This window comes from Thermobia domestica, chromosome 1 (assembly GCF_964235325.1).
Source record: "Thermobia domestica chromosome 1, izTheDome1.hap1.1, whole genome shotgun sequence".
Classification (NCBI taxonomy): Eukaryota; Metazoa; Arthropoda; class Insecta; order Zygentoma; family Lepismatidae; genus Thermobia; species Thermobia domestica.
The window spans coordinates 299,876,732-299,901,069 of NC_137454.1; the positions used below are offsets into that span (position 1 = coordinate 299,876,732).

Consider the following 24,338-nt stretch of genomic DNA (forward strand, 5'->3'; position numbering starts at 1 on the left):
ATGGCTAAAGAAATATTTTTTTCTCGAAAAGGACAGGCCATAATTGTCGCACTTCTTGCACTAGTTTCTGTTCATTTATGCAAAGTCTCTGGGTCATATAAGTTTTCTTCATGTAGGTATTCACTAGCTCTTCATTTCTATTACTTAAGTTTGAATTGTTTATTAGCCACTGTCGTGCCTCTTCCTGACTATCACTATCCTCCCCTTCTGGCAAAACAGAAGGCTGCCAAGCTACACAACCATAACTGTCTTTTCTTTGCTCGGGTGATACAGCTGAATTCAGATGATCATCTGTTTCACTTTCCATGTGCGCATTCGCTTTAGAACAACGTTTTACGTTCACTATTCTATTGTATACTTGATTGTATAATGATTCGTATCCACCACCAATGATATTTCCACCAACTCTATCCTGAAATGAAGCAGGATACGTTCCAACTATTTCCCCACAAACTTTTCTTATATCTTCTCTGCTGATACGTCTTTTTACTGATAATAAATGGTCGGATAAAATTCGTACCATCTGCCTTCGCTTTGACGGGCTTGGGGTCTTTCCCTTTTTGCACGTATTAATTAACTGTGGTGGAAACTTTGTCCATGGCACACAGGCATGTTCAAATTCATGGGTATTCAAAAGCTGAGGAGACTGCAATATAGTTAGTGAATCGTCTGTACCAGAGGTAAATAGTTTCTCTGAAGAAGTCTCGCTAGCATTATCTACAATCTCCACATTAAGTTCTAGAAAGCCAAGTAGATAAATACAATAAGAAAAGTAAAATAATTGTTTGTTCATGGCTTCTATTTATATTGAAATTACATTCTTTTGAAATGGAATATTTCAATTTAACATCTTACGATTATGCCCTTTCAGTCTAAGGGAGACGATAATTGAGGCAAGTGAATGATGATGGAAAAACTGGTGGAATATTAACGAGAGGGAACGGGAGTACCCGATAAAATCCAACGACACGATGCTGTCCACCACAAAATTACTTGGCAAGGGATCGAACCAGGGATCCTACGCACCAGAGGCAAGAGCTCTACTGCTGAGCCACCGTCTCCCTCCTAAACTACCTTCTTTTACATTGTCTTTAGATAAAGGAGTACTCAATTCTGAGTAGATCATTACTAATTTAACTTATTTTCTATTTATCGCATAGTTGAATTATTTTGAAAACTCAGCTTGCATTATGATAAACACAAAATTGTTTATGTTGTGCTACATTTACTAGGAAATTATATATATATTTTTTTCTTTTCAAGATCATATTTTTATAATCAAAATTAAAAATAACAAACATATGACGAAGAACACATATTTAACTGACTAAAGTTGAGTCGCTTTTCAGCACAGACGCTAAGTGAGAAATGCTCAATGCAACCAAAACCATTACATTCCGGTTTATGTCTAATGAAGTTATCTCTATTGGGGTTCAAACTAAGCACAGATAGGTGCCAGGACACTGATGACACGCTCTTCTAACTTTTAAACTTACACATACAAAACGCTAAAATTTCGTATCATGCAATCAACAGGAGACATATGTTTGACATACCCTGCAATACTACCAGATTAACACTGTTGCCAAATCAAATAAAGTTTAATTTTTTCAAATGACACTATGGTAGGTTGATACATATTTCAAATCTACATGCTTATTATTTGTTTATTATCGTTTGTAGACTTATTATTCAGTGTTACAAACCAAGGGCGTTACAGTAGCAGAAATATATATATATATATATATATATATATATATATAAAAATCGACCATTTTCGAGGCTTCTACTGCTTAAAGTTCTTAAAACTATGAATGGATGCAATGACAAGCACCAAAATCTATCGCTATAATGCTATAGAAGCAAAGGAAAGCAACAAATGTTTTAGAAACTTCTCACAAATACGCCATTTTAAGCAGTATATTAACCTTTACCAATTCTTACCAGATCTCCAAAATAGTTTGAAATATCAAACTGCTCTAAACGGGTTTGTGATATTTATATCTATTGAAAAACATTTATGTTACACTTACATAAGCAGTTTTCGAAATAAAGACGTTTGAAAAGTCATTTTCTATTCCTTATAACTTCGTTCGTTCCCATTTATTGTAAATTCATCATATCGCCCCCCAGAAAGCAGAAAGCCCAAACTGCAATTTTTTTTAGGAGAAACACTAATTAATTCCGATTTTTTCATTCTTCTATAGAATTCAATTTTCACCGCAGACCTTTCATATTGCCTCCTGCCACTTGTCTCCTTTCTGCAAACATTAACCTACTGCGTCCCCTTGGCAACTTAATTTGCCACGGCAATTTTTCGTCCTAGCGCAGAAACTCATGGGTTGGCATTGCTGGTTTTAACCGTGAAGTAACTTTGGAGTCTGTTTCGTCATAGCATTGTTGCATTTTCTTTGTATGATATACTGACGCGGGGTTGGCACTGTTTTTTGGGTACAATGTGTTTTGAGGAGACAGACTCAACTGGACTGATTTAAAAGACTCCAGAAGGAGGGATTGAAGGTCTGTAAAGGAAGGATTGATGTGATTTTAATAATTACGTTTTTGCAGTGTATTTTTCCCCTCAAAGTTGTAACTTTTCAAAACATTCCCTTTTTTGAATATGTATGTGCCTATTGGCAACTTAAGTTACCGGGGTAAAAAACAAGGGAAAAATAAATATATTTCAAAAATATTCTACTATCTATTTTAGAGTATTATTAGGACCAAATAGGCAAAAAAAAAAAAAATCCAAAATACCAGTGGAGAATTCTGGGCACTAATGGGTTAAACATGAAATGGGAAGTCAGAATATGCACTTAGTTGGAAGTCAAGGAGAATGGCGCTTAGCACCTTTCTGCTTTCCGGGGGCGATATCACGATGACAGTATTTAACACTCAGTTACTTTGGATGTACATTTCCCCGTCCGTCTCACTCTCATTATTAATGTAGTACAGGTCTCCAGTTTGAAAGTTTGTAATACTGTGGCGTCATTAGTTGCAACACTGAATGGTTTGTGTGGAACATGATGTTTTCTTTAACATGTATATTTTAAATATGTAATGACCTGATGGAGTGCCTTTTGAAAGAATATAACTTTAGGTAACAATATAACTTGAAGTATAGCACAGTATGTCAAACAACGTCCTCCTGTCGATAGTTGCATGGTACGAAATTTAAACATATTTTACATATTAGTTTAATACTTCTAAAGACGTATCAAGATATGTGTTCCACCCTGTGTATGGTATTCTTTGGTAAAAACGGAAATATTTACATGTTTATATTATTGGAAGAACTAGTCTCCCTCGTGGCTAAGCGGCTAAAGTACTCGCCTTTGGCATGGGAGACTCGGGTTCGATTGATGGGAGCTCATGTGGTTCGTATCTCACGTTAACCTGCACATCCACGTCTCATATAGCCTCTATGCTGTAAGGAACGTTAGACTGAAAATCAAATGGAATAAAACTGAAAGGAGGAAAAGAACCCGGAGAAAATCCAGGAAGATGATGTTGGCTCCACACGTTTCGAGACTGGGGATAGAACCAGACGTAAACGTTCTACCACTGAACTACCTGCCCCTCGGAACATTACGTCGAAACTTTTAAAACATATTTTAATGATGAAACATAAACTGCATCAATATGGCTTATACATAGAAAACACCCGTTTTCGATCAGCATCAGGGTACGAAAGAACTCCCCGCCCCCTTTTTATGGTGTTTGACCATTCCTTAAGAATTCAGTGCTGACTGTCATTTCATCACACAAATTTACAAATGTATAATAAGGCGCTATGAAAAAGTCTATGTATATAGATAGAGGTAAATATAGCTAGGTAGCCGTAATCACAATTTCTTCAGCGTCATATGATAAATTTAGAAAATAATCACACGACATCTCGGTGGCTGAACTACGACATCAAACAAAACAAGAATTGAGCTAGGTGATGTAGTGATTATTGTACTGGTATGTTAACTCGGATTCGATTCTTAGTCCAGTCGAACATTTTTCAGTCACTGAATTTTATTTCTTCAGTTTGAAATAAGAAGTAAGTATCTCTGTAAAATGTGTCTTTACTCGATTTTAGTATCAGTATTGATAGGATAATTTTATATTCAGGGTGTCAACAGTTACTTTAGCATTTGAAGAGTGTGCCATTTTTCTAATTTGGAGGTAAAACTCTACCTTGCAGTATTATGGAACAGCCTGACTAACAGCGTATATTGATCATTCAAAACCGTAAAATAAGCTCCACAAATTACGAAATTTTCATGGACGTCTTGTCCTTGTTGCCCTGATAGAGAACAACTATAAATAAGGATCATTTCATTTTCATCATCTCTCGAACCTCAAGTTAAATTACTAATCGAATAGTAATTGAAGTACAGTGTGATCAAAATGTCACGCAAACTCTTATTGCATTTTTTTTCTTTTGTTGCAGCTGCGAGGTAGTGATAATTCACGCAAGGAATTAGTTGAGTACGACAGCTGCATGGTGTACACACTGGAAGAAAGAATTTTGATTTTGGAAGTGTACATAATGAGTTTGAGTTACGAAATCATCGCGGTACGCTATGCAGAGGCATATCCCAGGAAAGTATGCCCCCCCTCTTTCCCCAAGTGTCAGACCGACGGTTCTTATCGAGGACAAATTAAGGGATATCAGTGCAGCATGGTATCAGTCCACGGAAGTTCTAGTGCAATTTGTCTAGTTACAGTGGTTTGTTTTACAAGTACAGCACGCACAAATAGACACAAACGTTTCCGTAAGTGTGTTGAGTATTGTCGGTGATTCATTAGACTTTTTCTTCTGGAATGTCTAAAGTCAGCAGCTTACAACTCGGCCAATTACAATACTTTGGAAGACCTGCAGGCTAATATCCAACGAACTGTGGACATTTCACGTACAACACTCTAGAAGAACATGATCAGAAGGGTGCACGAGTGTGACGCACTAAATGGTGCCATTTTCAAAATTCGTTGTAAATCCAGAGGTTTGTGACTGTTGATCACCCCCCTTTTATTTCTTGTAGTTTCACTGGAATATTAATATACGTAATATTCAATATGACTTTGCTTTATCTTAGCATGAGACACTTAGCTTTGAAATAACGAACAACTATTAAAATTGGGATCCGAACTAATGTCCGGCCTTCATTCGAGGTGGTGTACTTCCAGTAAGATTTCAACCTACAAAATACACACACGCGCGTGCTGGCTATACAGTTAGGGGCTCTGTACTGTACGATGTTTGTTGGGACAGATCTAGTTATTCAAACTACGTACACTTATGCTGACAAATAAACATGCACGCGAAGATTAAGTATACAAAATATGAATTTACCTTCTGCCCATTCTTCATTTTCTGTCAGCAACATTAAACAAAAGTGTAATGGGTCGACTGTCTGCGCTAATGCTAACAATACTTCTGTATCTTCTATTTTTGCTCCGTCTTTTTCTAAAACAACCTGTGGAAAATTCGAAATTTATCATTATTCTATAACACACTTAAGTAAATTTACTTGAACCTGACAGTAATCCAAAAGAAATCAAGAAATTCAATTCTACAGATTGTTTCTACAAATGGGAACACACAACACATTTAATTTTTCAACATTAATGAATGAATGAAAAAAAAAAAATGATAACTTTGTTACTGTCATGTATGCTGTAAAATCAAATTAACTGGTATAGGACAATAGACGTGTACTGGAAAAATTTCGCAAAAAGGTGATAAATTGCAAAATTTAACCTTTGCTGCCACGAAAGCTACGAAACACGCAAGCTTGAGAATATGCTTTTATTCACGCTGTAGTAAGATTCTGAATCAGAACATAAAAGAAAAGAAAGAAGCAAATGGAAATAGCAGAACACAAACATAAAAATCATTACATATTATGGTATAAATATACGCAAGAGGAACAGATTTTAAATTAGTGAAAGCAGAAAGCTTTCGAAGCATCTGTATGTAAAAGCAGAAAAGATGGGTTTTCACAATATTTGCACTTACCTAAAGGAGTAAAAATATCACACAATAATACATATTATCATTAAAGGAAGTAACAGGTAACTGTTTAACGTAACGAAACGAACATAATGTGTGAGGAAAGTGACATGTAATTATGAGGGATGATCGAAAAAAAAAAAAGGTTACATAGCACATAACTGTGGTTTCATTCACTGCAACTTAATGAAATGTTATTTGAAGATTAATGACATATTCGTCTTGTTGCAGAATTGAGGGCTTAGGATTTTGGCCATGCATACCCGAGAAGCGGATATTTAAAATGGTAGCTGGTATGGAAAGCTGGTCAAGAGTACAAATAAGGTCAGAGGTGAGGTTCCTGTGGGCCAAAAATGACACCTGCTGACATTCATGGTCAAATTGTGCATCTAGCACAATGATCTAGCAAATTGTGCTGAGACAACATGTAGCGAAGTAGGTCGTACTTTCAAAGGAGGGACCGGTATTGTTAAAGACAACTCTGGACACAACGGTAGACCCAGCACCTCAACCATTTACATGAACTGTGCTCTTGTGGTTGAGTATATTCATAAGGACAGAAGAACATTACGCTCAATATCAGCTGTGTTGAGACTACCACATGATGTTATGCAGAACATTGTGGTTAATGTCCTTAAGCATAAGAAAGTGTGCACGTAATAGGTGCCACGACCATCATCCGAGAACCATAAGAGAAGCGGAATGGCGACTTCGCTGAATATCCCGCAGCGTTTCATTTCCGTTGTGACAGTTGTTTTAACAGAAAATGTGATTACACAGAGAACTAGTATTGATCTTCCAGCTGTTTCACATACAACCCATAAAACCCTTTGTAACCGTTCTTTCTTATCATCCCTCTTATTCATTATTGACTATCGCACCTGTTACATCAACACACTACTATGGTATATATTTACTTGTACTGTATTAATTCCAAGTCTTTCACTCCCTTTCTTCTTAAGTTCATCTATGGTTTCTGCCATAATGAAGACTTTTTCTCTTCTGCTTGACTTACAGATTTTTAACAATGGCATTATCTCACTAGAAAGACAAATGTGAAGACTAAAGCAATATCCTTACACATTATTAATTATTTTTATGATTAAAGTAGGATTCAGTAGCTGTTACGTTTCTTTCCTGGACACTTGTGAAAAAACAATCATTGTTCCAAATCCTAGGTTCTATCAAAATTAGTAGCTGCTGTTGCTGATAATATGTTTTCTTTTAATATACAGTTTACTATCAACTTCATACAGTGTCAGTGGGTAATAGTCTTGGAGAGCATCATTCTGAACACATATCCAAGCCCTTTCAGACACTACTTTGTACACTCTTAAATCTGGTAAAAAATATGTTTGCAATTTCTTACAGAAAAACCATACACCACATGACTCGTTTACTAAAATTAGTTTCACACGCCCGACAGTTACGTTACTTCCTTCAGAATGAAAAACCAGCACATGGTCTTCAGTATACGATGTTCCCTTTATTTCAATACTTCGTACAACACGTAGATTCAACCCAATGCTCTGCATTTGTAACATACTTCGAACATCTGAACAATATAATTGTTCATCAAAAAGTACGCTATTTTTATACTGTACTGAACTAGAAAACAATGGTCCTGATCTCAAATATGCCTGTAATAATTCATGCTTTTCACTCAAAGTTTTAAGTATATTCTTGAAACCGTGAACATTTCGAACACAACGCTTAAAGAAAGTATGCTTACTTTCAAATCTCATCGTCCAAACTTTTATCAAAGGTCCAAACTGCAACGTTAATTCAGGATAATGACTGACGTAATGGTGTTTAGGTCTTAGAAGGTCATCCGGAAAAAGGGAAATTCTTAGCAGTAAGTAATCATCTATGAGTGTCTGTACGTATGGCAAAATTTGTTTGGAAATAATAGGTGCGCAAATGTATTCTATGAATTCGGATAAGATGATAAAGCAATTCCATACTTTATCGCTCCTATCGGCAATTTTATCACCCACTAACAGAGGCAATATTCGACAAAAAGTCCAGTTTTGCATGGCATGTCCGATAATTCTATCACAATTTTCTGCTACATTTACTGGTTTGTCTTTCTTATCGGCTTCAGAGTATTTGAAATTATTTATTCTTGTGTTCAAAAAGTCATATGTAAACCACTTTCTCGTCTTAATGAAGTATTTTAAGAACAAGGCAAGATCATATGCAACTATTCCTTCAAATAGGTCATGAGCCAAACAAGGGGGAAGTCCAGGATTACACACGTGAAAATACTTCATTTGGTTGAAAACAGAATTAAATTTTAACTCTCTGCTATCAGAAGAACTCTGCAAGCTCTTTACATCATGTTCGTAAGATTCAGAACTTCTGCGAATTTGTTCACAGTATAATGTAACATGCTGCATTTTCTCTCTTTCTATGTAACAATAACGACAGAAATAAGATGATGTAGCAAAATTTTCTTGTAAACCTGATATTTGATGACTCACCAAATTGTCACCAGCAATATAAACGACTGTGCCTTTTATAAATTCTCCTGGTGAAACTTCAATTCCAATACTTTCGATCTCTCGTAGATCATTGATTAAAGGTTGGAAAATTTTCTCTTGACCAAACACTTTCACATCTTTTTCTTTACATAATAATACTAATTGCGTAATATCAACTTTTGATCTATAATATTCATGCATATTGCCCAATATCATATATACAGCGAGTATTTTATGTTTGTTTCTTGCTGACCCAAGAGGATTCACAATTTCAAAACTATCTTGAAACAGAATGATCTTTAATGACAATGAATTACTCGTAAAGAAAATATTATGTTTGTAAATATAACCATCCGTAAATTCTTTCAGTGCTGAGGTGGCATTACTTCCATTATTTTTCACCTGATCCATTACACAATTATCAGCAAGTAATGCTTTCAAGGTTAATTTAATAGGTACATAATAAAGCGCGTGGGAACCGAAAGGGGTTTCTCCTAATATAATTTGCCTTGGTTCTACGTAATTAAACATTTTCTCAAATCTTTTTCTTCTTTTGTATTCTGTTCGAAGGGAGCCATGCCTTGAATGCGCTTTTACAAATGGATCATTAGCAGTTACTCTTTTTAGTACAGAATTCACTATTTGTGTGGGCACTTCATGTTCTAGTAGCGTTGATTCAATTGTATCTACCAGTGAAATTTGCCCTAAACAATGTATATTGTTGAGCTCTTCTACAATAAACTGAACAGCGGTATGCGATATTAAGTACTGTGACTGTAGCTTCAGATAAAATAAGCAAAGATTTCGGAAGTATTGATTGGGAGAAAACTGGTTTTGTATCTTTTTGGAATACGAGTCTCCAGGTTCATCTACAAAACATTGTTCAGTATCGGGTGTGGTACTGACTTCTGTATCTGCAAGTTTAATTTCAGATGTACTTATGTCAACTGAATAATTCTTATGTCATCTACTAAGATGGGTGGCAAAGGACGGAACTGTCTTGAAGACTTTAGTGCAAGTCGTGTGCGGACAGGCGACAATTTCTCCCTCTCGAATGTGAATTCTTAAGTGACTTACCATTAACTGATAATTACTAAGTTTTTTTTTTTTTTTTTACATATCTTTACGCTGCATTCAAAGGAACATACTTTATTAGAAGAGAAGGAGTGACTTTTGATTGTCTTACGAGTATCATGATATCGATAAACATGACTGACAAATGCCCAGTATTTACTAGCTATGTATTTACAATTTTTGTATCCACATGGAAATGATTTCCCGGTTCTGTGATACCGACTGTGACTGATATACAATCTCGTAGAGGATGAAATGTTTCCACAAAAGCAATGAAACATGTTATACCTGTAAATAATGAAAAATAATATAAAATAAAGAATGGCATAATATTTTCCATTGCACAAGTTCTGTTTTTATAGATTTAAATTTGATTTAAACTACTCGCTGTAGTAAGCAAAACATTACGTTTATTATAAAAATATTAACGTGTAACACTTTCGCCAACTCGATAATGTCTGATGAAAAATATGGTACACACAATTGGGTGCGGCTTATCTATAAATATGGTACGAACATAGTATATAATAATGATTTGACCGTAGCTCTTTTTCCAATATGCAAAGGATTGTGATACCACTGTGAATGTCACTCTGGTTTCCGAGTACCAGGGCTAGATCTTTTACTGACAGTACATTTCTAAAACGTAAAATATGCCTAACGAACGTGAAACGTCCACCAAATGAGTGTTATCCTATCTACTACATCTACTACATTTCCCTTTATGAACATGAAGTACACGAAATAAGTAGTTTGTATTCTGCAGGTTCAAGAATGATCAAATGCAAACGAATGCTTACAATGCAATACGCAGAAGTAGAATGAAACGGTAAAACCCTAAGAGAGAAAAAACGGACATGATCTTTTCACAATTAATCCATGCTGTCTGAGACCAAACCAAAAGTAAACGCTCTCCTAGTAAACAATCGTACTCGTGCCATGCATACCAACTAAGAATACATTACACCGTTACCTTTGGTTTATTTTGAACAATAAAATGAAATCCTTTACCATGTAGCATGAAAGGACGGAAGATGAAAAAACAGGTGTGAAATACATTACTACAAAAAAAAAAAAAAAAAAAAAAAAAAAAAAAAAAACTTATTGTAGTTCTAGATAAAGTCACACAGGTGCGAAATTATCACAGCAGAAAGCCAAAGTGAAGAGAAGGGGGAGGAAGAACTCCACATCAGTTCACCAGTTGATACAAAACATAACTGTGCCTTTTGCTTCCATTTTGTTTACGAAGTTTCCCGATCATAATTAACTTAATTTTATTTAATCCCATATCATTAGTTCACTTATTAATTACATATGAAAGACATGCTAATTACTTATGATTACTGTAATTAATTTGCAAACTTCTGATAATAGTGTCACTTTATTCATTCCAATAAATATACGTGGAATGGTTCCAAAAGTAATTTGTTACGCACATACACTTTACCTTTAGCTGGAAAAGCCAAACATAGTAAAGTATGAACTTCCTTTGAATTTAAATTAATGAATCAAACAAAAACACATACGTGACGCTTTTTTTTTTTTTTTTTTTTTTTTTTACGTCTTCCGTGAACTGGAATAGTGCATGCAATATGAAATTCTAACAAGAGAACTGAGTTGTACGTGACTTGATCGGAAATGATGAGAAAAGTGTCATGTAACACCGAAACTATACAACTCATAGCACATTAAAAATTACACGTAGTTAATAAGAGTAAGGTTACAAATTAAAATTAAGGGAAATCGCAGCAATAACAAAAGAAGATACGAGTACTAATTCCAATTCGGACAATATAAAATAAGATCTTAATCTTTTAATACTACACTCATTGGGACTACGGATGGCCACAATTTTCCGAAAAATACTTTTTCAAAAACGAAAATTTTTTCGAAAAAAGAATTTTCCGAAAATTGGAAAACAAAGTTTTGGAAAAAGGCCATCCCTAATTTGGACCAAAGTGATTTCTCAGTTATTTCACCATTTTTTTTTTTTTCCTTTTTCGAGGGGAGATGGTGATAATAATAGGGATGATATTAAATTAAAACAAGTGGAAAGAAATCGCCAAACAAGAAAAAATCTACGCAAACGGTGTTTGTCCATTTTAAAGACGGTTTGCCGAGAGCTGGCATCGAACAAGGAGTACCATATACCAGAAGAGAGTGCTCTACCACTGAGCCATCGCAGCTCTTTACAGATTTAAAAATGACTGTTTCTTGGAAAGCTTCAACACCCAGCCACAAACCGTGACCGCTTAACTCGTAACAATAGGGCATCTCGATAATGAAAAGTAGGAGCTACATATTCTTGAACATTTTAAAATAAAATAAAATTATAATAATAAAGAATGTTTCTTGTGACTGTCGCTAAATTTAACCTGATTCCACTTTGCATATAGTTAATCCTGAAGTGTTACTTCTACTCATTTACTCTATACACACACTGCGCTTTTTGCTTAAAATGTACCAAAATGAATGAATCAACAGAACACACATACACTAGATAAATACAAAAGACTACTAAGTTTTGTTTCTTTCAGCACAATTTATGACGATCACTAATGTTCGAATTCATTTGAATATTAGTAGATTTTCACTTGTATTTCAGAACTCTGCTCTTTCTCAATGATGCAATACCGCTAAATCATTTAAATACCCTTACGCATCCTTCGGAGTGCAAGTTCACAAAATTCGGATTTACCTATAATCTAGAATATAAGAAAAATATCAATACAAAATTTTATCTCTAGGTAGAACGGTTCAGAAGTCTGACTGAGAAGGGTAAAGCATTTAATCCACTTTCTACTCTCTGAGGTCATGAATTTCACAAATCCCCGTATTGTCGGTAATTTTAAGAGTCTCAGGATAAAATGTATAAGAAATTTTAACTTCCGACGCTATGACATTTCGAAAGACTCATAATCCCCATTTCCATCCTTAGCAATCGCATTTCGCGCACTCCGTCATATCCATGACATAGACCATAACATTTCAACTCCATACGCTTAGAAGTATAGCAGAATTGGTGAAAGATTTACCTTGAGCGGTTTGCTCAAGCCCCGAGAAGTTTATATTTCTTATTAGTATACTATTGGCACAGACACTTTCATTCTTTTTCTTCATTCACCAGAATCGCGATAGAGTTGCATTTCAACGACGACCCTAGTGTAGCCATTGAACAGGTATGGCAAGTCTCTTTGAGAGAACTGGAAATGAATGACGACGGCCCAGATTGGCAAAAACGACTTCTGATGGCTGATATCAAGAGACGCCGTAAGATTGGTCGTAGGAACGACAGGATCGAAGAAAAAGGAGAAAAATTACCCTAAATCAAAATTTGTGATCTTTTTATTTCGGTCGAGGTCAGTCAGCAGTGCCAGTGCGAGGAATAAGCAAATTTATAAACTCTTCGATCTTTATTTGAGGCCTTATCTTTGTCACAGACGTGTGAGCAATGAAGTATTTGAACTATTAGACCTGAATGAGCGTTCGTTGTCACACATTCAGTGGACAATGTGAAACTGTGGACACCAACAGCACACGTTCGAGGAAGGTGGTTACGAGGCGTGAGACAGCCGAAAGTGGGTGACCAAGACGATTGATTAGAAACATCCGACAGACGGAGGTTCAATATTTTCATTTTAAAAAAGTATATTCTGTAGTGTCTTGAACTCAGTTCCAGAAATGCAACCAGTGTCTTAAGACAACCTCATCGTACACCATAAACATCATGAACTTTACTGTCTACATTCCACCCTACGTCAAGTTCAGTAAAAAACTGTGTGTGTGATTTCACTGAACTGAAAACTGTACCACTTTATGCGGTGAATAATGTTCCATTCTGTACTGTGAACAGTCTACCAGGATGTGTGCGAAACAATCATAATAGTGCGCTGACAGCAATTTCTACGGAATAAACTTTGATCTTCAAATGTCCACAAGAAAAAGGAACACTGAAAACAACGATGTTCCATACTGTATCATGTGTGTCCTGTGTTCCACTTAGTGGAAATGTTATAGTCGAATGAATGATATACAGTGTTTCGACAATACAATGCTTATTTGTACATTCATCTCCTCCCCAACCCACAAAAAAAAAAAAAGTATAAATGTAAATTACGTTCTAGATAAATAGTAATCAGTGCTTCTACTCAATCACAGACAGAACCAATAGAAAAAAACGGAATGCGTTCCAAAGTGAGATCTATTGACAAAGAGTATCGCTGAACTATCATTTCATAGTAGAATGTCAACAGTATAAAGTTTCGTTCAGTAGTTTGAAGCTCCAAACATCTGCGTGAACAAGTACCATCCTGCAGATCTACGCTGAAATAGTTTGCACGCTTTCAGGCTGGACTTTGCACCACACTGGAGGAAGCACGTTAAGGTTAGAATCTCGATAGCAAATGTCAGTTCGGCAGATTGTGGCTGAAGAACTAACTCCTTCTGTTCATTCAATCTGAAAAATGTTGGCTAGGCAATAATCAAGAGAACAGGGGTGCACAAAATACTCACAGAAGAAATCTTCACGTTGGGTGCCAGATGTTCTGGGGGTAGAAAAGGAACGCTGTCTCCAATTCTCACAAGATTCCCTAAAGCGCTGACGTAGGAAATGTACATCTACACTTAACAATGCTGATGAAGCATCGTTTACCAAATTAGACCCTACAGAAGAGTATGACCTAGTCTACAAATTGTTAACCACCACCCAATGAGCATTCCTTCCGTCGCTGACGCGCCCGCTCCCTGTGGTCGCACCCCCGTATTGCCCTTTTCTGCTCTCCTGCCCTGATTTGGTTGGATAGCATTCCCACTCTTAGTTACCACCTAACACAAGCTCGTTTTAGTTTCGGGCAAAGCTCGATAGTTGGTATTTCGTTAAAATAAATAAAACATTAAACGTTTAATCTGAATAGTGAAACAAATATTTTTTTGAAAGAAAATCTGCAAAATTAAAAGTAGAAGGGAACGAAAGGATAACAAAAGGAACAAACTATTTCCAAACAGTTTAATGCAAAAAGTTGTAACACAGCAATGACGATCCTTCCTACTTTTATTTTGATCGACCCCCTCCCAAAACTACAATTAAAAATAGCACTATTTCAATATTCAAATAACCAATTTGCAAAGCATGGACATTGCGAATGAAACAACACATACGTTAAAAAATAACTCACAATATTATAGTATTCACCTTGGACAAACACTAAAAGAAAAACATGAGGTTACATTCCAAAGTTAGTCGTCCGTTTTTAGCAAAATTTTCAAATTTTCCAGGAAGAAATGAATAATTTGCTCGTTTATGTGCTTGATGATATGTAATGAGAACAAAGTTGTGTTTATTTTATCCGTATATATATAATGGTAAATACATTAATGAAAAAAGTCGAAACTGTTACGCACAGATTCACCCATAAAGTAGCTACTAACCACAGTATACAAAGTGAAGTGAAGCATCTGAAGTCAGTGTGCTAACTCGTGACTTGTTGACTTGTTAACTATATGAACGTCCGAGAGTTAAAGACATCCAGATAATTTCGAAATTTTAGTTAGTAACGTGACATGCTATTTTGAAACACAAATATGCAAATAATGAAAACATATCTGGATAATACAAATTACGTCTTTAGTAACGTAGAAATATAAAATTCAACACTTATCGGGCTTGCTGCTGCGCTCCTGTCTTGACTCTGTTAGATACCATTCGTCCTTTGTGGTGGCCATCTAGCATATGTTGGTTAGCGTCTTTAGCACATTACTTTTTATTGTGTAAGTACACTAAAGCCCTCCTAAAGTGAAGCGGTACATAACCTAAGGTAATACTAACAGAAATTAGCGAAACTGTATCCCCCCCCCAAAAAAAAAAACTTTAGTCGCAAACAAGGTGAGCGACCAACTTCAGAACAAATGCCAAACCATGTGTTAACATTAACACCATCCCGTGACCAAATAGATCGTAGAGCATTACAACACTACCAATTGTAATGCTTAAAACCATGAACGATCACAGAGGTGTGCTACCCACTCACTCAAGACAAAACACACCATCTCGAAGTACGTATTAACTTGGGATCACAATATTCTTTGCGGAGTGACGAACATAATACAAGCCAATGAATACACACGAAAGTAACAATTATATTGAATTTCTCTTAACACGAACAAGTTGACAAAAGACAAAGTAGTAAAAAGTTACTCAAGCGAAGCGTGTTCACTGACCAACAAAACATGCTCACAAAATAGGAGAGGGTGAAACAGTAGACACTGATGACAACGTAAGTAGTTTAGATATTGAAGAGACAAGCTCCACTAGCCCCCCATAACTATTTAACAATATTATTAGTATTATGATAAATATTTGACTACGTTTAACAAGTTAAAAACAGCAACGTAACACAACAACGTCCGAATCCAACTCAGAATACCAATTTACGAACTGCACACAGTGTTTTTCGCAGTCGTTTTCATGGCCTACGTCTGGACGCTTATTTTTATAGGTAAGAAAAAGTCCCGTACAGTGAACAGGCACCCATGAATACAACTGCCGAAAGAAACATTTTCCAAGACACTACGAGTAAATTTTCTGATGGGATAATTGCAAATAATAGGATTGCACGTAATCATTTTCAGGGCATATTAGTTTCCAGGCATCTTATCAATCTGCACACAAATATTTGGGCATGTGCCAGGATAATAATAGTCCACATCCCCTTAGGGAATAATTTAAAACAAGCTTTTTTTTAATTTTTTTTTAAACAGACGTATCATTCTTAATGAGTATCCTTTTTTCACTAGATGTCCTTAGAAGAGAATTCTTGTTTATTATATAATCTACTATTGTGTGGAAAAGGTGAAAGCAGGCGAGAATCAAGCCATTGAATATAATAGACGGTATGACACCAGGGGCGGATCCAGGACCGACTTCTGGGGGGAACGGGGTTGTCATACTGCTACTTTTAAGGGCTTCAAACTTTGGGACGGGTTTTATTTATATATATAAAACAAGAAAGTTTCCTCTTCTGGGGGAACGATCGCCCCCCTTGGATCCGCCCCCGTATGACACAAAGTTGATCGCATTGCAGTTTTGAGCCACTTTCAAGACCGAGGCTATATGAAAAGTGGACCTACACCTTAATGTGAGATACCAACCACGTGAGATTCCGCTGGGAATTGAACCGATCTCGCACACTGAAGACTCGTACGTTAAGAACTACTAAGAGCTCACAGATACAAAAATATAGTCAATGCAAGAGCCAAACGAATGTTATACAAAATTGTCAATATAATTATATGCATTGTATGTCAACTACCACAAGGAAATTATTGGATGACATTTAGTATCTATCCTAGGGTTTGAAAAAACCCGGGCTTTTTTGAAAAAGCCCAACCCACCTGGGCCCATATGGGTTTTTTCGGGTTTAATTGTTTTTTTTTTTCGAAATATTTCAATGTCTTTGGGGTAAAAGCGTTAAAATGTGATTTATATTTCAAGATTGTCATTGTCACAACTTGCAACAATTTTCTATTTACTCCTGTTTTGAAAACAACTGGCCGCCATTTTGAAATTTTACATTCGATCGCCGAGAAAATCTATACAGCAAATTTAGCATATCTCGTGCTTCCACCGTCAAAATTTCAACTTAAAAGACTGAAAATTGCGCTTCGTAGTGTGGATACTCGCTGTTTTGAAAAAATGGCCGCCATTTTGATATTTTACGTTGGTATGGCGCCAAAATCTATACAGGAAATTTAGAGTGTCTCGTGTTTGTATTCTGAAAACTTTAACTTAAAAGACCAAAAGTTGTGCCCCGTAGTGTGTGTGGTAGAGGCAGACAAACAAGTTGAGTTGATTTTGTGTTTAACGTCCCTTTCAGCAGCGAGGCTATATGAGACGGGACCTACTGATTAATATGGAATCCGAACCACATGAGCTCCCTCCGGGAAGCAAACCCGGGTCCCACGCCGAAGACGCGTATACTAACTACATAGTCATGAAGGAGCTCGGCAGACAAACGAACAAATGTAGATCAAGTCATCCAGAAGCCTGATTGACGTTCGCCAAATATGAATACCAAAAGGGGTCTATTAATTTAAAACAAAGATACAATTCATGTTGTATGAAATAAATAAATGTTTTAAAATGTCTTATATGAAATTAACATCTTCCAGAGTAAACTGCCATATTTTCTCCATGAGAATACGGGACACCTCAGATCTCTCCCTTCCTCAACTTTCCAACACAATGCAATGAACTGTAGTCTGGTTATGAACAAAAGTATAATAGGCCGCGGTGGCTCAGTGGTAGAGCGTTCACCTCTGGTGCATGGGGTTCCTAGTTCGATCCCAGCTCGCGCCAAGTGAGCTTTGTGGTGGACAAACACCTTGTGCGTGGGTTTTGTCGGGATTCTCACGTTTCCTCCCACTTTCTTCATTCCGTCATTTCATTCATTTCTCATCATCACCGTCACCTTGAGCATAGCAGGCATAACCGTGAGACTAAAATATTTCATTTTATTTATTCTTTTTTCAAGAATATAATAGGCGAAAGTTCACTAAGCAGCAGCTGCTTTTCTCTGTTCGTACCCAGCAATTAATTGTATAGACCAGCGTTTCCCAACCGGTGTGCCGCGAGGAAATTGAAACAAAATTATTATTTCTATAGCAATTAAATTGCATGACATAGGGGAAAATGTATATTTGTATTTCACATTCTATGAACCTCTACTATGAATCTACAATTTTAAGTTTCATACTGAGTTACTTTTCTGTACATTTTTAATGTTGAAAAAAGTATTTGTATTCATTGTTATGACCATTATTGCTTCTTTATTCTTGCAGACAATTTCGTAACTTGAAATTTTAAAATATGCAATCCTTTCGACAAAGCAAACGTGCATATAAATTACCTACATTTGTGTTTTAAAAGTAAAAGAGATTTGTTTGTTCGTTCATTTTTAATGATCTTCCTTCTCTGTGAACGGTAGGATGCAGTTTTCGAAAAAGGAATTGTATTCTTAGAAACCCGAGTCCTATATTTCATTGCAATTGTTGTCAAGTTTTAAATTAGAATGGAAAATATGCATAATGATTTATCACGCGGAAAACCAGTGATCGAGCTTTCTTGTCTGTGAGGAGATCAGTAATCACAGAGAAAAATACCACTGTATTTTATATTTACAAAATAATAATAATAATAATAATAATAATAATAATAATAATAATAATAATAATAATAATAATAATAATAATAATGACATCTATATGAGTGTGCCGCAAGAATTCAAGTTACATCTGTAGTGTGCTGCAAGTTGAAAAAGGTTGGGAAACGCTGGTATAGACTGAAGATGCCTAAAAACTTAAGATGTGCTATAAAAATGCTTTACAGGAAAACAATATGCAAATTATTTAAATCAGTGGTACAATCTACTTTTAATATTTTTCTCGCGTTTAGCAATATTTATTTACATGGCTGTATCTGCCAAAATTACGTTCGTCAGTTTAATCTGATGAAAAGCTGATTTTTCTCCTTGTGTCGTGTGTAACTGTCAGGACCAGATTTACATTTTTCTAAGACCTGGACCAAACCACAATTCTGTGCCCCTAGGCTCTGAAAAAGATTATAATTCTTGTTAACTTATCTAATGTCTTGCCGAAGAAAAGGTTAGTCATCTTCCCTGTGTTTGTAAATGTAGAAACACTCTTATATAGTAGCATTGCAAATTTCGCTCGCTATCAAGTCGAACAGGGTGGTGTTATAACTTCCTCGAAATTGTTACATGCAACAGCGTACTGTTCATTCAATAATTACAGGATTCCCAGCCAATGTCAGAATTTTTTGTTTTTCACTTTTCGAATAAGCTGATATTGATAGCAGAAATGGAACGGAGTTAAAATACGGGACATTTCCCTGTCCCGACTAAATTTACGGGGACGCAGACACTCGGGCCCAAAAACGGGACATTCCCGTTTTTTACGAGACGTATGGCAGGCTTAAGCGTAAAATAAATAGTTTTATTGTTGAAGTATTCATTTCCGATCATTCTGCGTTTAATTCGGGAATTTCCCGAGCACTTCTATCATGGCGTGTACATCAAAACTTCCACTAGTACGGAAATTTAAACTCAGCACTTGAAATAGTAAGCGTTACATAGTGTTCGAAACCCCGAGCATTAAGCTTCTTAAATTTGACAAAAATTTTTACGCTATTGCTGGTGTTGATTCTACAGAATGCTTATTTGAAGAGTAGCAACAAATGACTGAATTAAATTGTTATTGTTGGAAAACCAGATTTTAGTTGAAGAACCTTGTGTTTTACATCAAAGGTAAGAAATAATACTACTAGTTTTACTAATGTATTTATATATGCACTATTAGTACCGGCACCTATGATCTTACACCCGTCAAACGTATGAGTGATAATGTCCCTTGGTGTCGCCAAGTCGACGAGCATACTATTCATGGAAAATATTTTCTAAATTACAAAATTGCTCATTTTACTTCAAATAGGCTATAAGCATAATCCATACATTAATTTGTTCTATCTCAAGCTAAGGTAAGGTTTTTTTTTTTTTTTTTTTTTAATTCATTTACTGCATTCAGAATTTTATAAAAGTCTTTGTTGAATGTTGTATACCTTAACGTGAAAGCCTCTAATTCGCCCAAGAAAAGTCTAAAATCTGATAATCACTTACAATGTGATCACTTTAGTTGTATCAATTATATACTAACAAATAGATAAAAAAAAAACCCAGGTGGGTTTTAAAGTGGGTTTTTTCAGGTGGGTCCAACCCAAAAAAACCCACCGGTTTTTTCGGGCTGGACCCACTTGGGCAAACCCTGATCTATCCCCAACTCGTTTTATGGCTCCAGAACCGAATACTTTGATTTTGTTTAAATTGTGATACAGGCAAAAAAACAACGAGCACTGTCGTCTAATCCGCCTCGGTTGCTGTCACTTGCTCAGCTATATTTTGTGAAGTACATAACACTGGAGATCTTATATACGCAAGATTGGGGAAGAAACTAAATATCAGCCGAAATTACTTTCACTGGGCTACTACACATACATTGTCTAATTTTTGGACAGTCAATTGTACTACTACTATGTTCCTGCTCTGTACAGACATACCCCTGTGTTAAGCGCGTCCTCCCTCACTGCTCTGACTGTTACATACATTTTTTGTTATTTGTGGTCATCTAGCACTACGTCGGTTTGCAGTTTTTGCATACTTTTTATGGCATATGTCACTATACTGTATTTGTATCTATAACGGTTAACCCTTCTAAAGTAAATCCACACTTAGCAATGCAACAACAGAGATAACAATGTCTAATAATCCTAAATGTACATAGTGTCTAGAAAGAACTAAATATCGTGCAGGTTTTGTTGTCGCACACCGCAAGAAATAATTGTCGAAAAAACAATTTCCTAATTCTTTCACTAATTTTCTTCTACTTGTTCCTTGGAAGATTTGCGCTGGGCGACATAAAAATATCCTACTTGGCATAGATAAAGTACAAGGGAGCCACCAGAAATAATTCTTGAAAAATTGAAGTTCTTTTACTATTTCCATATTAAATACCGTATAAGAAATGTCATAAAAAATACAATCCGGTGCTGGTTTACTTTTGGCGCATCACATTTTGGTAGATTTTCAGGTAAAATTCAATACTTTGCATGAAAAAATATATTTATAAAGAACAAAGTTCTGGAAACGATAGAATTAAAGACAAGGTAGCACACCTGTATTTTGTTTACAAGTGTTTCACGACGGATAAAATACGTGAGTGTATATGAAAGATGACTGTATTAGAAATTATTTTCCACTGGCGGGGTATTTTTCCACAGTGTACAGAAGCTGTATTCTATGTTTACAAGTGTAGCGCTCCTAGTATGAAATTATGACAAGTGCTCTTGAAACTCGTTTATTACCAAAACCCACTCGTTTTCACTACCCTCACTGATGCCCTAATCCCTTCGGACGTACCCGGTCGCTAACGCTCGAGCCTCCCAGCGGTCCATGTTCCGTTAAGGGGGTCCAGAACTACACTGGACCCCCTTAAGCTAACCTGACCTAAGCTAACCTAACCTAACCTAACCTGACCTGACCTAATCTAACCTAATATAACGTTATATTATGTAATCACACGAAAATCAATAGAAAGAAGCAGTGTCAAAGGTTCTGGACCCTCTTATCGGAACATTGACCCTCCCAGCTTCGTCCTGTCCTGACTGGGTTAGATAGCATTCGTGCTTTTTAGTGGCCATCTAGTAGACGAAGTTTTGTGTTCCCGACATCGTTTTTATACGCAAACCGTAACAGATTTGTAATTTTTCCACAACTGTTTGTGATGGCTCCCTTTAATTTTATCTACGCCATGTAAGATATTTTCATGTCGCTCAAATCAAATCATTTAGGAGACTGTAAACAAGGAAATAAGTGAAAGAATTAAAATTTTTCAACAATTATTTCTATTTGTGCGCCAAAAGTAAACCTGCACATACAATGCAAACAAGAGAAAAGAAACCTGTGCTACGTGGCTACTAAAAAGCAGGAATGCTATGTACCCAAGTCGACGTAGGGCGAAGCTGGTAGGCCGCGCGGTAGAGCGGAGGTACGTCTGAACCGAGCAGGTGCATCAGGATCGTGAGTATAGTGCGAGTAGTGAAAAGAAGTAGGGTTTGTCAACGATACGAGTTTGAATAGCACTTGGTCATGGTTTCAATCTAGTAACGCTCCACTTCTAAATATAAAATACACTTCTGTACACCGTGCAGGGTTATAGTTAAGGAGCCGTACTTCCCATTTAGGGAAGGACGAGAAACGCCATACTTTCAGGAATTATTCATTGACTATCTAGGATGTTAAAAAGTAGGTAATAGACTGAGTTCTTACCCTTGTACTTGGGGTGTTTAGGTAGTGCAACAGTAAGATGTATCCTCGTGCACTGGAGATGAGAAGTAGCTGTTCTTAACTATTACCTTTAATACTTTGCATGAAGAAAACATTTGTATGGACCAAATTTCTGCAAGCGACAAAATTAAATACCAAGTAATACAGCTGTATTTTAGGTTCACAAGTGTTAGGTTACTAGTATAAAATTATTACAAGTGATTTACGATTTCTGAAATAAGTGAGTGCATATGAAGGATGATTGTATTAGATGCTATTTTTCACCAGCGCGGCAATGTATTTCTGCACAGGGTAATAGTATACAACAATCATTTTTATACGTAGTGCAACAGTAGGAAGTATCCACGCGCACAGATCATGAGGCACTGTTGTATACTATTACCAAATATTTATAATTTTATTGAGTCTACTTACATTTCAGTCGCTCTTCGTCGCACAAACCGGCTACAAAAACTTATTGCACGCCATTACAACTTAAAATAGATGTTCAACGTTGACAGGTGACTTTTCTTTACCAGTTGTAATGTTAGTGTCTTATCTACGTACAGAAACATAGGAATACATAGGAACACCTTCAGATTGTACTGGCAACAATGAATTCCCATGATGGAATTTGTTGTCGAAAAGGAAATAGAACTTGTAAGAAAACATCATACATTGTATGTTTTATAAATCACAATCATAAAATGATGTAAAATCACAATTTCTTCAATAAAAATATCAGAATTTCGTGTAAGTTCACTACAAATTTGTAAGAGTATATAGAATTTTGTAAATTAACGTTAATAAGTGTATATCGACTTACAAAATGAAGGGTAAAACGAAATTACCTACACATATTGTAGATTAAACTACAAAAATTTTTTTGAGTGCAGTGAATATCTCGTTTTGGTTGTGATGGACCTGGTTCACCTGGTTTCACCCAGGCCTTTTTTCGTTTAGGGTTCTCGTAATGGATCCACTTCTCATCACCCGTAATAATTCGATGCAGAAACCCCTTTCTGCTCTGTCGTTGAAGCAGCAATTCGCAAATGGTTTTTCGTCTTTCAACGTCTCTGTCTTTCAATTCAAGTGGAACCCAATGTGACATCTTTTGAATCATTCCCATGGCTTTCAAGCGTTTGGAGACTGTTGTTTGATCAACGCCTAATGCTGCTGCAAGTTGTTCCTGCGTTTGACACGAATCCTGCTCGAGCAATGCTGTCAATTCTTCGTCTTGAAATTTTTTTGGCTGTCCAGCTCGCTCTTGGTCTGCCAAGCCGAAATCACCACTTCTAAACCGTGCAAACCACTTCTGACACGTTCGCTCAGCTAGAGCATGGTCACCATACACTTCCACCAAAATACGATGGCTTTCAGTCGCACTTTTCTGCATGTTAAAGTAATGCAGCAGGTCACCCCGCAAAAACACTTTATCAGGCACAAATTGCGCCATGTTCACTTAACTACAAACTGGTATATCCTTTGTCTGTGCTGGTGTTGTTGACGCTTTAATCCAGTGATGCCAATTTGTTCAGAGCCGTTTTCCCTTCACAAGCTTCAGAATTTCCCTTTTCCGGACAAAATTTCCCTTCATCCAAACCGTTCAAGTACTTAGTAAACGTATTTTTAATCGTTTTCGCTTCCACCCCCTCACCTCAATCTTATAACCACATACAAGCAGACACCTGACAACCTTCCTTTGAGCTTACGCAGAATTTGAACTTGATTTGTTGTTTAGGTATCTAAGGCGTCGCGATAGAGGAGGAGAAAGGATATGGAAAGGTGTAGGCCAGGACCTATGTTAAAGGTGCAATCTGTGCATTTGCCTGGTGTGACTGAGGAAAAACCCTATAAATATCTCTGTCAGGACGGACAACCTAAAGA

General features: G+C 36.3%; 1 protein-coding gene across 2 annotated transcripts; it reads right to left on the bottom strand.

Moving 5' to 3' along the window:
• Positions 1 to 23,954, bottom strand: LOC145661642 (uncharacterized). Of its 2 annotated transcripts, XM_081726969.1 has the most exons (4): positions 23,303 to 23,954; positions 6,922 to 7,045; positions 5,345 to 5,468; positions 1 to 738 (listed from the first exon to the last, which is right to left on the bottom strand). In XM_081726969.1, exons 1-4 carry the CDS (start codon positions 23,905 to 23,907, stop codon positions 5 to 7), a joined length of 1,587 nt encoding a protein of 528 aa, XP_081583095.1. In that variant the 5' UTR covers positions 23,908 to 23,954; the 3' UTR covers positions 1 to 4. The 2 variants fall into 2 exon arrangements, 1 of the variants encoding a protein (XP_081583095.1); XR_014126900.1 differs by lacking the exons at positions 1 to 738; positions 23,303 to 23,954 and having other exon boundaries at positions 5,444 to 5,468; positions 6,922 to 10,615.
• Between the last annotated feature and the right edge of the window lie 384 nt (positions 23,955 to 24,338).

What these genes read in the sequence shown, in the direction of transcription:
- LOC145661642 (XM_081726969.1), bottom strand. Translation starts at nt 23,907, where the DNA reads ATGGCGCAATTTGTGCCTGATAAAGTGTTTTTGCGGGGTGACCTGCTG. An exon ending in TTAATCTACAATATGTGTAG is followed by an intron (nt 7,046 to 23,302) that starts GTAATTTCGTTT and finishes TTGTCTTTCTAG; the next exon opens with TGAGATAATGCCATTGTTAA. An exon ending in AAATGAAGAATGGGCAGAAG is followed by an intron (nt 739 to 5,344) that starts GTAAATTCATAT and finishes TTGGCTTTCTAG; the next exon opens with AACTTAATGTGGAGATTGTA.